The sequence below is a fragment of the Dromiciops gliroides genome, chromosome 4, assembly GCF_019393635.1.
Source record: "Dromiciops gliroides isolate mDroGli1 chromosome 4, mDroGli1.pri, whole genome shotgun sequence".
NCBI lineage: Eukaryota > Metazoa > Chordata > Mammalia > Microbiotheria > Microbiotheriidae > Dromiciops > Dromiciops gliroides.
The window spans coordinates 259,558,706-259,574,755 of record NC_057864.1 but is presented as its reverse complement, the minus strand read 5'-3'; the positions used below and the strand labels follow the sequence as shown (position 1 = coordinate 259,574,755).

General features: G+C 42.0%; 1 protein-coding gene across 1 annotated transcript in view; it reads right to left on the bottom strand.

Annotated features, from left to right (window-relative positions):
• Window positions 1–253: 253 nt before the first annotated feature.
• CAPN11 (calpain 11) overlaps window positions 254–16,050 on the bottom strand; it is a 30,394-nt gene continuing 14,597 nt past the window's right edge. Inside the window, exons 6-21 of the mRNA XM_044003408.1 lie at window positions 15,608–15,679; window positions 15,145–15,230; window positions 11,754–11,828; window positions 11,196–11,356; window positions 6,372–6,538; window positions 4,817–4,828; window positions 4,103–4,308; window positions 3,442–3,481; window positions 3,255–3,320; window positions 3,115–3,172; window positions 2,897–2,961; window positions 1,899–1,967; window positions 1,251–1,329; window positions 960–1,076; window positions 419–477; window positions 254–280 (exon numbers count right to left, since the gene is read on the bottom strand). Of these exons, the coding sequence (XP_043859343.1) occupies window positions 254–280; window positions 419–477; window positions 960–1,076; window positions 1,251–1,329; window positions 1,899–1,967; window positions 2,897–2,961; window positions 3,115–3,172; window positions 3,255–3,320; window positions 3,442–3,481; window positions 4,103–4,308; window positions 4,817–4,828; window positions 6,372–6,538; window positions 11,196–11,356; window positions 11,754–11,828; window positions 15,145–15,230; window positions 15,608–15,679 (1,359 nt within the window). The remainder of the gene's footprint in view (window positions 281–418; window positions 478–959; window positions 1,077–1,250; window positions 1,330–1,898; window positions 1,968–2,896; window positions 2,962–3,114; window positions 3,173–3,254; window positions 3,321–3,441; window positions 3,482–4,102; window positions 4,309–4,816; window positions 4,829–6,371; window positions 6,539–11,195; window positions 11,357–11,753; window positions 11,829–15,144; window positions 15,231–15,607; window positions 15,680–16,050) is intronic.

The following is a 16,050-nucleotide window of genomic DNA, read 5'->3' as shown; positions in this document are numbered from 1 at the left end:
CCAGAGAATAGGAGAATAGGGTGGGAATGTAGGAGGGCAGAATAAAGCTGGAGGTCCAGACTTTCATCTCAGGAAACCCCCGGCTCCTGGATCCTCCAGAGAGCTGTCTGACTCCCTTCCTCAAACCCAGCTCCATGTCCAACTTGTACATGTAGAAGGAATGAGGGTAGCAAGAGGGCAGTTTTCTTTCCAGTTCCAGCTGGCCTCCACCTCTGCCACTCTGGGGGTCAGGAGTTAGCTCCTAGGGGCTCCGCTATCCACACATGGTCAATAGCAACCACTGGATGAAAAAAGGGGGTTAGTCATGGGGTCAAACCCTGAATTTGGAGGGTAGAGGATATTTGTCCCCACCCAGAAGGAAGTAGCTTCCCCCCCCCCCCCCCCCCCCGCCACCTGCTTCCTAACCCAACGCCCATACCTGGGGTAGGTCTATGACAGCCTGACCGGTTTTCTTAGGATCCATTTTAGTGAAGAAATCTGGAGGAGGGAAAAGGAAGGCTGAACATGGTGTAGGGCATGGGAATTAACTGGGAAGAGGTTAAGATGCAGGTCTGGCAACTAGCAGGAATCAGTTTCTTCCTCCTTTCCATTCAAGCCTGGGGGAGCTTCTAAAAGCGAGGCAATTGGGGTTAAGTGACTTGCCCAGGGTCACACAGCTAGTAAGTGTTAAGTGTCTGAGGCCAGATTTGAACTCAGGTACTCCTGACTCCAGTGCCGGTGCTCTATCCACTGTACCACCTAGCTGCCCCTGGGGGAACCTTCTTAAATGTTCTGTATAATGGAAGGAAAGGGAGCAGCCTCTAGGCCTGGGGGATAGGGGACAGGTGTAGATGGTTGAGAATGGTCTGGGGGGAGGATCATATTTTGAAGAAGAAGGTGCCAGGAACTGTACTGTGGCACACTGAGGGATTCTGGGAATGGGAGAATAGGAAGGTGGGGATAGGAATTCAGTGACTCACGGCACATGGCCTCCAGCTTGACAAGGCAGCAGATAAATCTGTTCAAACTGATGCCCATGTTCTCATCCGAATAGCGGGACACCAGCACCTCGAGCAACTTGTTGTTTAGCTTGATGCCTACTGAAGGAAAAATGTTGGGGAAAGGAGGGAAAGTTAAACTCTGCTCCATCACTCAGATCTGTCAGGAACAAATTTCCCCTCCCAGCCTCTCCTCTGCACAGAAACAACCCTGTCGACACCCTCCTCCAACCAAAGCAGAGTTATCCCCTCCCACCAGACTGCCCCCTTCACCAGCTGCTTCCACAGCCAGGCGCATCTCGTGGGAGTTCATGGTGCCACACTTGTCCGCATCGTGCATACGGAAGATGGCCTGATGGGACAGAGAGATGAATGGTAACAGGGTGGAGGGGATGTGATGGGATGGACTGAGAGTAAAGAGGGGATGTCTAGTGGCACTGAGAAGAAGACAGAAAACAAGACAATGAAAGAGAAAGATGGACAACAAGGACCGCAGAGAAGGTCTATCATCCTCCTGTCTCCAAGAAGAAAAGTGGAATGGGTCTTGCTTCGAAAGCACTCTATAAAGTACTACCAAAATGAGAGCGTGTGTGTGTGTGTGTGTGTGTGTGTGTGTGTGTGTGTGTGTGTGATCAGGGTATGGGCAGGAAGAGAAAGTCTCCTTCCCAGTTCTCCCATCCTAACACACACTCCTTCACCCTAGCCACATGCCTTCCCCATTGTCATTGGCTGGGAGCTAATCTACTCCTCCCTCTTCTTCCTGCGCCCCCTTCCTATCGTGTCTCCACTAACAGTGAGATGGGAGGAGAAGAGAAAATTCAAACCCTGTATCTTGCCTCTGCCTTTTCACCCTTCCTTAATAAGCTTTCTAGATTCCCTACTTCCCCAATGCCCGTCCCTTGCCAATCACCCCCTTCTCACCAGCCACTTCTGAATCTTGTTCCACAGGACCTGAAACTCCATCATGTTCAGGTGACCACTGCCATCAGTCTGGAGGGAGGTCAAGGAGAACAGAGAGAAAAGGGAGGCCCCAGCAGAGGCACAATTCCATAAAGAGTTGCTTGAATCTCCTACTCTCTTAGCCTACAGGTGGGGAGAGCAGGGGGCAGTGGGTACGGCCAAAGATGACCAGTCTCTACCGGAAGTGAGGGCTTTTGTGGAGTGGGGGCAGAGCAGAGGGATCAAAGGGCTGAAGAACTAGAAAGACCTTTAGACCCACTTCCCCACACTCAGAGAAGGGAAATTATTTGACCCAGGTCTCATAATGAGTAAATGAGTCAGAATTCAATCCTGATTTCTTTGATTCCAAACCTAAGTGCTTTTTTCTGTTCACTGCTGTCTCTCCTAATAGAATGTACTCTTTGTTTTTATATCCCCAGAGTCTAACACAGGGTCTGGTATATAGTAGTAGCTTAATAAATGCCCGTTGATTTATCAATTGCATCGCATTGTCTGCCCGCCCCCAAGGAGAAGGAAGACTGGCATTCTCTTGACATCTTTACTTTATGGCTACCAGAGCCCAGTACTGCCTGGGAAGATTGGAGTAAGGAATGCAGACCATCAAGGAGCAGGATTTATTGGGCAGAACATCTAGGAGAGCTAACAGGAGACCATGGATCCAGAGGTGGAAGCAAATCAGGTCAGGTCACCGGAGTTGAGGTTACTTTGTCCAGTTCCTTCACTTTATAGATGAAGATGAGGCCCTGAGAATTCTCTTTTTGGCCAAATTGGCTTGAACTGGAGGTCTAGGCACGGAGCAGTTTGTGTTTGTAAAATGTAGTGTTTAGGTGCTTTGAGGAGACAGGCAGAGCAGAGAGCCAGGGGCTCCTCTTTCCTCAAGACCACGTGAGCAAATAGGGGCCAGGGATTGGACAGGAAGACTTGCATTGTATATGAGGAACAGTACACGAGGTGGATACATCCATGAGGTTCATCATGTTTTGGCAGGACTCCATGCAGAAATCACCAGTCTTCAAGTCTTTGTCTGGGGAAGGAGAAAGTGAGTTGGTGATGGGCAGAAGGGGAATGAGTGGAGAGGATAAGGAAGTATATAGGTAGGGAATGGCAGAAGGGAGGAAGAGGTATGATGATTTAGAGGGACACAAGGATAGGGGTCAATAGGGAGGGGAAAACTCACTTTTGGAGATCATCTTGTTGAGGATTTTTCCAAGCCCATGGATATCGATCTCCTTGTCCTACAGGAGATACAGAAAGTAAGTTCATTTGTCTCTGGCACATAGACCTCTCCTCAGTCCCCTAGCTCTGACCCCTTCTCACCTTTCCTCCCACTTGCTCAAATATTTCCTTGAGGGAATCTTCCACATCACTCTCTTTGACTGTCTCCTAGTGGGGTAGAGGGACCAAAAAAAAAAAAAAAAAAGGAGCATTGAGCTTTCCAGGGCCCTGGGTCACAGCCCCTCCCACAATTCTTCAGTCCTTTCTCTTCCCCCATTTCCGTCCTTACCAGAGGAGGCACTGATTCACAGAGGTTATTATCTACCTGTCTGGAGAAAATTGAGAAGTTGATTTAAGGATAAGTGGGGTAGGTCAGGGATCAGGTTCAGGGAGGCTGAAGTTTTTTAGGGGAAGGGAAAAGAGTCTAAGGGGGAAAAGTACTGGATTGGGAGTCAATAGGCACGGGATCTAATCCCAGCTTCCTAGCTGTGTGACCTCAGGCAAAGCACTTCTCCCTGGGTCTCAGTTTCATCATCTATAAAATAAGGGGTATTCATAAAACATATATCTGTAAAATCTACAAGATAAGCCGGTATGAAACATTCTTTCTGATTCTGAGAGTTTATGTTCTGTTATAATCTTGGAGTTGAATGGGGCCTCAGAGGTCATTCAGTCTAAGCCCTATTTCCAACAGAAACACCCTTCTACAACATACCCAATAAGTGGGCACCTTGTCTCCAATTCAAGACTTCTGGTTATGGAGGGATGAGATCCCTCTCACCATTTTTCACTTTTGAATAGCTCTCATCATTAGGTAGTTTTCCCTTATATTGAAACCAAATCTGCCTCTCTGTGACTTTGGAGCAATGATGGACACATAAGCAGAAGCACTTGGAATTCTGGGGCCAGGGGAGGGGAAGAGGGAGAACAGGGATCAGACTCGGACTCACTGAAATTTGCTCTGTTTCTCAGTGAAGACTCGAATAATGAAGTCAGCATCTTGGTTGGGTTCAAAGGTAGAAGGTACAATGATATACTCTCCGAGAGGCAGCTGAAAGTGGGCGCAAACTTCCCTCCTGTTGATGAAACTTCCAGAATGGGCTAGGGACTGATTCATCATGAAGAAATTCTTCTGCAAGGGTTCATTGCTCACACCCTGCAACCGCACAGGCACAGGATGAGGTGGGAGAGTGAGCACAGCAGGGCAAGAGAAAGCAGGATTAGTATGAGTATTGCACAGGCAGTGAGGACAGGGCATTCTGGGAAAGTAAAGGAGAAACTGAGGTTTCAGCTTAAGTGAGTTCAAAACCATGTTTCTGTAGAAATCCATAAGGAATAAGATCAGATGAAACCAAGGCTGGTGAAGATTCTTTTTTTTTTTTTAAAGTGAGGCAATTGGGGTTAAGTGACTTGCCCAGGGTCACACAGCTAGTGTTAAGTGTCTGAGGTTGGATTTGAACTCAGGTACTCCTGAATCCAGGGCCGGTGCTCTATCCCCTGCGCCACCTAGCTGCCCCAGTGAAGATTATTTATCCAACTTTAAACTACAACAGGTCCCCTAAGACAAGCCATTTGTCCTCCCAAATCTCAACTGCAGCTGAAAGGGGGGAATGTGCTTTAACTCAGTGCCAGTCTGTGTAAACCCACTGCTGAGTCTTCCATACCTCCTTTGGAACCTGGCAAAAGAAGAAAAAGGGAGGGTCAGGCTTCAGAGATGGGGGCTGGTACAGATGACTTAAAATGTCTTCCTGCTCACTCTCCCCCTCTTTTTTTTCTCCTCTTCTTCCTCCTCTTCTTTCTCCTCCTCCTCCTCTTCTTCTTCCTCCTCCTCCTCCTCCTTCTCTCTGTCTCTCTGTTTCTATCTCTCTGTCTTTGTCTCTGTCTGTCTCTCTGTCTCTCTCTGTGTTTCTGTCTCTCTGTCTCTGTCTGTCTCTCTATCTCTGTCTGTGTCTCTTTGTCTATCTCTCCCTGTCTCTGTCTGTCTCTGTCTCTGTATCTCTCTATGTCTTTGTGTCTCTGTGTCTCTCCTTCTTTTCTCCACCCCCTTCCCAACCCCCATGTCTCTGAATCTGCAATATCCCTGCTGGGAGTTCCCTGAGCCATGTCTTTATAAGGTATGAAAAGTCCAGATTGGGGGAGGTGGAAAGGATTTCCCTTGGGTTCAGTACCACTTCAGAAAGGCTAAAGACAATAAGTTATCTATGTATATGTGTGTTTGTCTACATGTGTGTTTTGACACATGCACACCCTATGTGGAACAGGGATTTAACTGTGGTACAATGGAAAAGATGAGTGTAATAACCATATGTGACCACATTGATTGATATCAAAATCACCATGTTCATTGGTAAAGGGGAGGGGGCTTGCAAGCCTTCGCGCCCCTCCCCCCCGCTCGTTCCATGTATTTAGAGCAAGAGTTTTGGTTTGGTTTGGTTTGGTTTGGCTTTTTTAGTGAGGCAGTTGGGGTTAAGTGACTTGCCCAGGGTCACACAACTAGTAAGTGTTAAGTGTCTAAGGTCCTCCTGAATCCAGGGCCGGTGCTTTATCCACTGTGCCACCTAGTTGCCCCAGAGCAAGAGTTTTTAACCTGGAGTCCATAGGTTAGATTTCAGGAAGTCTATGAATTTGGATGGGAAACATTTTTGCATCTTCATTTTCACTAACCTCTAATTGAAATCTAGAAATCCTTTCTGAATAAAAAAACATCATAAGAATTATTCTGAGAAGACTTCACCCAACACACCCACAAAGTTAAGAATCCCCTGATTTAGAGGATAAATATGAGAGAGGGGTTAGTGGAATGAAGTGGGAGTTAGAACCTTTGGCTTCTAGGTCTGGCTCTGCCACTAATTAGCTCTGTGATATTGTACAAGATGCTTCCTTTTTCTGAGCCTTAATTTCCCCATCTATAAAATGGGGATCAAAAACACCTCATGAGGTTGTCGTGAGAGTCAAAGGAGAAAATGGGTTAGAAAAGTTATGTGAAACCACATAATTGGGGATGGGTGTGGGTGTGAGCATATGTTGGAAAGTATGCAGCTGTGATGTAGATGCCTTAGAGATTTTATATGGAAAACCCATTGCAAACCTTAAGACACTATTGAAATGAGGAATGTTTGTATTAGGTCATAGGAAGGAAAACTATTGATGGGTATGGGGAAGAGGAAGGTATTGGGGGTAGGGTGAAAATGGGAGGAGGAAAGCCCAGGCTCAGTTCACCTCATAGATAGAGAAGCCGATGGAGTGCATGTCTCCACCCTTACACCGCTGAGCTCTGCGGTTCTTCTGCATCAGGGCAATCAGACAGCTACAGGCATTATCATTGTGGTGGTGATCATCAGGCTCCAGCAGCTGAATCTTAAACTGGGGGTTGGCCCAGAAAGTAGCTGTGAAATGAAAGGAGCAGGTGGTGAGTGTGTGTGTGTGTGTGTGTGTGTGTGTGTGTGAGAGAGAGAGAGAGAGACAGAGAGAGTGACAGAGAGACAGAGAATGTAGAGAAATAAGGGGTCTAGACAGAGACGTGTTAAAAAACCCAACAACCCACAAACTAGATTATAACAATATATTACAAAGAGTATACATTATGACCATATGGGGTTCATACCAGGAATGCAGGGATGGTTTAACATAAGGAAATGATGAACATAATTGATTATATCAATAATAAAAGTACCAAAAATCATATGATTATATTGATAGATGAGAAAAAGCATCTGATAAAGTACAACACTCATTTCTATTTAAAAAAAAGACACTTGAAAGTTTAGGGATAAACCCTCTTTTCTTTAAATTGATAAGAAACATTTACTTAAAACCATCAGCAAGCATTATTTGGTATGGGGATAAGCTCGAAGCCTTTCCAGTAAGATCTGGTGTGAAACAAGGATGCCCGTGATCACCAATGTTATTCAATATTGTATTGGAAATCCTAGCAAAGCAACAAGAGAAGAAAAAGAAAGAGAAGAAATCAGAATAGACAATGAGGTAATAAAACTCTCTCTTTTTTGCAGACAATATGATGATATACTTGGAAAATTCTAAACTCAACTAAAAATTAATTGAAATAATAATTTCAGCAAAGTAGCAGGATATAAAGTAAACCCACTTAAATCATCAGCATTTCTATATACCACGAACAAAGCCCTGCAAGAGAAATAGCAAGAGAAACCCCACTTAATAACTCTAGGTACTATAAAATACTTGGGAGTACACCTGCTAAAACAAACACAGGAACTATATGAACAAAATAATAAAAAAAACCCTCTTTATACAAATAAAATCAGAATTACATAAATGGAGAAATTTCATTCTTCATGGGTAAGCAGGGTCAATATAATAAAACTGACAACTTTACCAAAATTAATCTATAATTCAATGCCATCCCTATTCAATTACCCAAAAATATTTTATTGAGCTAGAAAAAATTATAATAAAATTCATTTGGAAGAACAAATGGTCAAGAACAAAGGAACTAATGGGGAAAATGTAAAGGAAGGAGTTTTAGAAGTACCAGATCTTAAACTATAATGTAAAGAAATAATTATCAAAAGTATCTGGTACTTGCTAAGAAATAGAAAGGTTGATCAGTGGAACAGAAGAGACATACAATTTACAGCAGCAATCAAATATAGTAACCTAGTGTTTGACAAGTGTAAAGACAAATTTTGGGGACAAGAATTCATTATTTAGTAAAAATTGTTGGGAAAGCTGAAAAGCAGTCTGGCAGAAACTGAGCATAGACCAATCTTTTACACCATTTACCAAGGTAAGGTCAAAATGGATACTTGATTTAGATATAAAAGAAGATATTATAAGAAAATTTGAAGAACATGGAACATATTTACTCATCAGACTTAGGTGAACAATTTATGAACAAACAAGAGAGAGAACATTGTGAGATATAAAATTAATCATTTTGATTACATTAAGTTAAAAAGATTTTGTATAAATTATACTAATGTAGCCAAGATCAGAAGGAAAACAGAAATGCAAAAAATTATTATAGACAGTTCCTCAGATAAAGGTTTCATATCTCAAATATATAAAGAACTTTGTCAAATCTATAAGAATATAAGTCATTCCCCAATTGATAAATGGTCAAAGGATATGAAAAGGCAGTTTTCTAATGAAGAAATAAAGATAATTTATAGTCATATGAAAAAATGCTCTAAATCATTATTAATTTTTTTGGTGAGGCAATTGGGGTTAAGTGACTTGCCCAAGGTAACACAGCTAGTAAGTATTAAGTGTCTGAGGCCGGATTTGAACTTATGTCCTCCTGAATCCAGGGCCGGTGCTCTATCCACTGCGCCATCTAGCTGCCCCCTCTAAATCATTATTGATTAGAGAAATGCAAATTAAAACAACTTCGAGTTATCATTTTATACCTATAAGATTGCTTAAAATGATAGAAGGGGAAAATGACAAATGTTGGAGGGGATAGGAGAAAATTAGGACATCAATACACTGTCGGCAGAATTGTGAACTGATCCAATCATTTTGGAGAGTGATCTGGAATTATCACAATTAGTTCTGTTTCCCAAGAGGATTGGAAAAAAGGAATAGAATTTATACATTCTAAAATATTTATAGCAGCTCTCTTTCTGGTGGCAAAAAATTGGAAATTGTGGGGATGTCCATCAACTGGGGATTGTCTAAAATTGTGTTACATGTTCATGATGTAATATTACCCTCCCATAAGAAATGATGAACTTGATGATTTTTGAAAAACATGGAAAGACTTGCACAAAATAATGAAGAGTGAAATGAGCAGAACCAAGATAACATTGTATACAGCAATACCAATCCAGTATTGTTTTTTTGTTTGTTTGTTTGTTTTTTTAGTGAGGCAATTGGGGTTAAGTGACTTGCCCAGGGTCACACAGCTAGTAAGTGTTAAGTGTCTGAGGCTGGATTTGAACTCAGGTCCTCCTGACTCTAGGGCCGGTTCTCTATCCACTGCACCACCTAGCTGCCCCCTCAGTATTGTTTTAAGAACAACTTTGAGAGACCAACTTATTCTGACTATTATAAATACCCAAATTAACTGCAAAGATCCAATGAAGGAAGATACTGTTGGCAACTAGAAAAAGAACTGGCATATACATTTAATATTATATTATTTTATATTTATATTATATATTATACACGCACACATTATATATACATATACATATTATATATACACATATATAATTTGTGTCTAATGGTAGCCATCTCTAAGGTGGTGGGGAAGGAGAGGAAAAAAAGTTACAAGACTACTTTGTTGTATATTTAAAAGGACATAATAGATATATGATTTCAGGTTCAATCTTTTTTTTCTTGAAATGCTTGTTTTATTTCATAAATTCAGAATAAAAATATATAAAATTAAACAAGACAAAAACAAACTAACAAAAAGCCTTTCTGGGGTTGCTAAACAAAATGTGATAGATTAATGTTATGGTGCTATAAGGAAAGAAGAATGCAGTGACTACAGAGAAGCATGGAAAGTCTTCCATGAACTGACACAGAGTGAGTAAGCAGAGCCAAGAAAACAATATACACAAGGACTACAACAATGTAAATGGAATGAACAACAAGTACAAAACAATAGGAAATGAACGTTACAGAATTACAATGAACAAACTTGGCCCCAAAGAAGAGATATGAGAAGACATCTTCCTTAACTTCTTTGCAGAGGTTGGAAGGTGGGGTTTAAAAGCTGTGGAATATTACATATAGTTAGGTTTTTGTGATGTATTGATAGGTTTTGCTGATTGTCCTCCCCCTGCCATATATATATATGGGGCAATGGGGGTTAAGTGACTTGCCCAGGGTCACACAGCTAGTAAGTGTCAAGTGTCTGAGTCTGGATTTAAACTCAGGTCCTCCTGAATCCAGGGTTGGTGCTTTATCTACTGTGCCACCTAGCTGCCCGCTCTTTAAAGAAAGAAACAACAGAGTAGTTGAAGAGGGAGGAGAAGAAATATAGGCAGCAGTATTTGCCTGAGAGAGCAGATTGTTAAATTTTCAGTGTGAGCATTTACACCTTGGAAATCAGCAAATGAAACAAATTAAGTTTTGATTTCTTGTTTTATGGATTGTCTAGATTTAAGAAAAGGATGGAGAAAATGTTAGTAATGCAAAAACCCCCCAAATAATGCAAATCAAACTTAAAAGTGTGTCATGCAGACATTTATTTTTTTGAACAGCCAGTTAAACATTTATCAGCATGGATACTTGAGGAAATTTAGTAAATGTAAAAACAAAAGATGTCAAAAATTTGTTTTAAAAAATCCAATTTCTCAGATTTGAAGGACAAGGGAATTTCACAGTTGCCTCAGTTTCCTCTTTGTAAATAATGGGATTGGACTAGATAATCAATCTCCGAACTCTCTTTCAGTTTTAAATCTTCTGAAAGCATTCTGAGTGAATTTATTTAAGAGTGCTGAGGGGCAGCTAGGTGGCACAGTGGATAGAGTACCAGCCCTGGAGTCAGGAGGATCTGAGTTCAAATCCTACCTCAGACACTTAACACTAGCTGTGTGACCCTGGGCAAGTCACTTAACCCCAATTGTCTCACAAAAACCAAAAACAGAATAAAAAAAAAGAGTGCTGAATGCCAGGGCAGGGGCAGCTAGGAGGACCTGAATTCAAATCTGGCCTCTGACACTTGACACTAACTGTGTGACCTTGGGCAAGTCACTTAACTCTCATTGTCCTGCCTTAAAAAAAAAAAAGAGTGCTGATCCCATAGCTACAGGTAGATTGAGTGGACTATTGTCTGAGAAAAAGAAGATACTCCACCCCACAACAGAGAAAGAGGGAGTAAAACAGAGACAGTCATGGCAGAAGGAAAGTGTTATAGTTCTGAATCAGTCCAGTGAGTTTCTTTGCCAGCCTAGGGAATGATTTTTTATTCATCTGGTCCTATGCCTTTCAGTCTACATGGCCAGAGCACCCCCATCCTATGGCCCTCGACCCTTCATTGTCTAGTCATCAGAACATCCTCAGACAGGCCTGGGCTCCCCACACCCTCTCCTCTCAGTCTCCCACACTCACAAGGATAATTACTGCAACCTCCTGCCGTGCTGCCTTTACGCCAGCTGCCCTCGTAGACCTCGCTATGCCATTGGCTCAGATTGTCCTGGCTGAGGGCATCAGGGGTCAAGTTGCAGATTTCCAGGTTTGAGAAATGTCCCAAGAAGTCTGTGAAGGACATCCTGGGTTTGGGTGAGAGAAGGAAGCAGAGAATCAAAGAATCCAGTCAGTACCAGTCCCATGACCCTCCTCCCACCCTGGAGAAGAAGTAGCCTTTCCCCTCTTCCTCCCTTCCCATGAAAAGTGGGGGAAGGGGGCAGCTAGATGGCGCAGTGGATAGAGCACCGGCCCTGGAATCAGGAGTACCTGAGTTCAAATCCGGCCTCAGACACTTAACACTTAACTAGCTGTGTGACCCTGGGCAAGTCACTTAACCCCAATTGCCTCACTAAAATAAAAATAAAAAAAGAAAAAAGAAAAGTGGGGGAAGATGAAAAAAAAAAAAGATAAAAATATAAGCATAAAGAAGGGTGAAGACAAGGAAAGGGGAATAGATACCCCCCATCTAGTTGTACTGACCAGAATTCCCCATCTTCCATCTTGACCAACAATTGTTCACGGACTTGTTGGTCCACTTCTTGCCACTCACTTGAACTAAGAATGGAAAGGTGAAAGGTCAGTCCAACACCAGGAGCCTGGCAAAGGATAAGCAACTCTGACTAGGTTCAAATTCTGCCTCTTTCAGTTACTTAACCTCTCTAGGCCTCATTTTTCTCATCTGTGAAATAGGGGGATTGGACTAGATGCTTTTAAAGATCTCATCCAGCTCTATATCCATGATCCTATGACACGTAGAGAGCCAAGCAATTGGACGTCCCAGAGTTGGGGGTGGAACCTGAAAGACCACTAGTTTGGCACTCGACATAAAGACAGATCTAAATAATTGAGGGAATATTAGTTGTTCATGAGTACGTGTGGGATCCAGGACATAAAAAACAGAATATTCATATAGGGGATGGAATGTGAATTCCAAGACATGTAGTATGGACTATCTATATAAGGAAGAGCCATACATGCTGTCCTTAAAGTACAGATAGTCACCATTTAAACCAATCGGTATCTTCATGAGCACTACAACCAATGGATAATGGTAGTTAGAACAAAGAAGGCTCTTTGCCCTATGTAACTCATATGTATAAATATCAGAGAGGAACATGAGGGAATTTGCAGGAATTCAAAGAAATTCACAATGTCTGCTGTCCCCACAGACACACTGACTCCCCTGTAAGTCTCCTCTAAATAAATTCTATCTCTTTCACCCTGGAACTGCCAATGGCTTTCCTTGGTATTGAATTTTCATCTGAGTACTGGGGTATTATACACCTGAGCCCCTGCTGTACCCCATGGTAGGCCAAGCCAATATAATGAAAATGACAATATTACTTAAATTAAGTTACTTATTCAGTGCCATGCTAATCAAACTACCGAAGGATTTCTTTGTAGAGCTAGAAAAAAATAAAATAATTTATTTGGGGAAACAAAAGGTCAAGAACTTCAAGGGAATTAATGGAAAAAACATGGAAAGGGAGCCTAGCAATACAATACTTCAAACTATACTACAAAGTTGTAATCATCTAAACAATTTGGTATTGGGTAAGAAATGGAGAAATTTATCAGTTTAATAGAGTAGGCACGTAATCTACAGAAGCAAATGAGCACAGTTAGTCTAGTGTTTGATAAACCCAGAGATCCCAGTTACTGGGGCAAGAACTCACTATTCAACAAAAAACCATTGGGCAAATGGTAAAGTAGTCTAACAGAAACTAGGTATAAACTAACATCTCACAACATATTCCAAGACAAGTTCCAAATGGACACAGGATTTAGACTTAAAAGGTGATATTGTAAGCAAATTCAGAGGGACTTGGAAGAAATTACTTCTCATATCAATGGATAGGGTGAAGAGTTTATGATCAGACAAATGATAGAGAAATTCACAAGAGATAAATGGATAATTTTGGTTACATAGAATTTTTAAAATTTTGTACAAATAAAATAGATGCAAGTTAAAAAAGAGGGAGGAAATTGGGGGGTATCTTTGAAAGTTTGTCTGATAAAAGTCTCATTTCTAAGATATCTATCTAATTAACTGACTCAAATTTATAAGAATGAGCCATTCCCTAATTGATAAGTGACCAAATGGTCTAAGTCACTAATAGAGAAATGCAAATTAAGGCAACTCTGAGGTACCACCTCGCACCCATCAGATTAGCAAAGTTGACAAAAAAGGGAAATGACAAATGCTGAAGGAAATGTGGGAATTAACAGTTAGTAGAATTTTCTGGAAAACAATTTTGGAACTATGCCCCAAAAGCTATTAAACTGTGCATATTTTTTGAGCCAGAACTATTACTACTGGGTCAAAGACATCAAAGAAAGAGTAAAAGGATCCATATGTGTAAAAATATTTATAGCAACTCTTTTCATGGTGTCAACCTGAGGGGATGTCCATCACTTGGGGAATAGCTGAGAGGCCATGAACTGGGATTGTAGATTGAGGCATATGCACACACACACACACACACACACACACACTTTAGGAAATGGCTAATGGAGGGAATTTGTTGTTTTTCTTGACTATAACAAGTTTATAATGGATTTTGTTTTTCTTGCTTTCTCTATAGAGGGTAGAAAAGGATTGAATTTTTTAAAAAAAAAACTACTGGCTTGGCTTTACTATCCCAAATAGACTTTCTTTTAAAAAAATGTTTATTTTATTTTTAGTTTTGAATTCTTTCCCTCCCTCCCCCTTTCCCACCCATTGAGAAGGCAAGAAAAGCAAAACCCATTACATGTTTAAAAAGAAAAAGAAACCCTGGGCAAGTCACTTAACCCCCATTGCCCGCAAAAAAAAAAGAAAAAGAAAGAAAAGAAGTTATCCTTCAATCTGCCCTCTGAGTCTATCCACTCTCTCTTAGGAGGTGGGTAATATATTTCACCATGGACCTTTGGAATTGTGGCTAGTAACTGTGTTGATTAGAGTTCCTAAATCTTTCAAATCTGATTATCTTTATCAGGTTTCTGTTACTGTATAAATTGTTGTCCCAGTTCTGCTCACTTCACTTTGCATCAGTTCATACAAATCTTCCCAGGTTTTTTTGGAAGCCATTTCCTTCATTATCATTTCCTACAGTACAATAATATTGCATCATTCATATGCTACAACTTATTTGGCCATTCCCCAATTGATAAGCACCCCCTCAGTTCCCAATTCTTTGACACCACAGAATAAGCTGTTATAAATATTTTTGTACATTTGGATCATTTTCTCATTCTGTGATTTCTCTCTCTCTCTCTCTCTCTCTCTCTCTCTCTCTCTCTCTCTCTCTCTCTCTCTCTCTCTCTCCACCACCCCCTCTTTCATTTCTCTTTCCGTCTCTCTGTTTCTGTGTCTCTATCTCTGTCTCTCTTTCCCCCTCCCTCTCTCTCCCTCTTTCTATCTTTGACTGTCTCTCTTTCTCTCTAGTTCTTGGAAGACAAGTTAGTGTTCCAAGATCCCTGGCTTCTCCACATCCTTCTCTTCTCCCATCTCATCCCAGTGGTTGAGCTCAAGTCAGGAACAAATCCAGCCCTACCTTGTGGCATCAAGGATGGATGAAAGGATGCATTATCCTGATGCCAACATCTAACCCTTAGTCAATTTTTCCTGTCGCTTGGTCTCTAGCCCACAGTTAGGTTTATAACTCCTCCAGTCCTCTGAGACTCCTGTGTACTGCATCCTCCAGAGGAACAATGGGGGAAAGTCTAAAGGGGGAAGGGTTTACCCCTCAACAGGAAGCTCCATCTGTGACACTGACCAGAGAACTCTACACCTCAACCGAGATACTAGTGCTGGGTAGGTCCTCTGGCCCCTCACCTATAGCTATTAAGGGTGAGCATGGGAGGCAGGGAAAGGGGTAGGGGGACTTACTCATCACTCCAGGGTCCTGTCCATTCCACCTGGCCCCAAGGATTTCGGATACGGATTAGATTCTCGCTTTTGCCCTGGTAGTTGACCTAGTGGTAGAGGGTTTATAGTATCAGAAAGTGCCCCCTTCAGGAGTCAGGGGAAATCATGGAATATACTCCCTCCTCATCTCTGTCCCATAGTCTCTTTCTCTCTTTACCATGCTGCGCAGGCTTTTCCAATTCTTTCAACTGCTCATACCCCCCTCCCAAACTATCTTGAATTTAACTGCTCTGCATTTATTCTCTTTTACTTAATTTGCACATCTTTATATGTATACTCATTTTCCCCATTAAAATAAGAGCTCTTTGAGAACAGGGGATGTTTCATTCTTTCTAACTGTATCACTAGCACCTAGTTCAGTGCCTGGCACATAGTAGCACTTAATGAATACTTAGGGATTTATTCATCATGGGGCAGCACTCACCTCTTGAAGCGCAGTCACTGAATAAGCATGACCCTTCACCAGCTTCAGGGAACTCACAGCCTCTATCTGGTTCTTTGAGGCCTAGAGAGACGGGAAGAATGCTAAGCTCAGTGCTTGCAAAGTAGGATCCCTTGAGGAAAGATGGAGGGAGTTGGAACTGGGGAGAGAATGTGCCAGGACCCCAGGTTTCCTCACATTTCTCCTCTTCTCCCATCTCATCCTGAGTACTAGGCATGTGGGTACAAATGAGGCCCTGTCTAGGGGCACCAGGGGTGGAGGGGAGGATGATCCCTGCCCCAAATTTGGGCAATGACTTCCTTCCCATATAGGAAAGTCCAGGCTACCTGTATCCTATGGGATAAAGAGTTGCATCTATGTCTTAGGTGAAAGAGAGTGAGGGAAGACAGTCCTCTTTGTAGAGGTGCCAGGGCCCTGATTCTCTT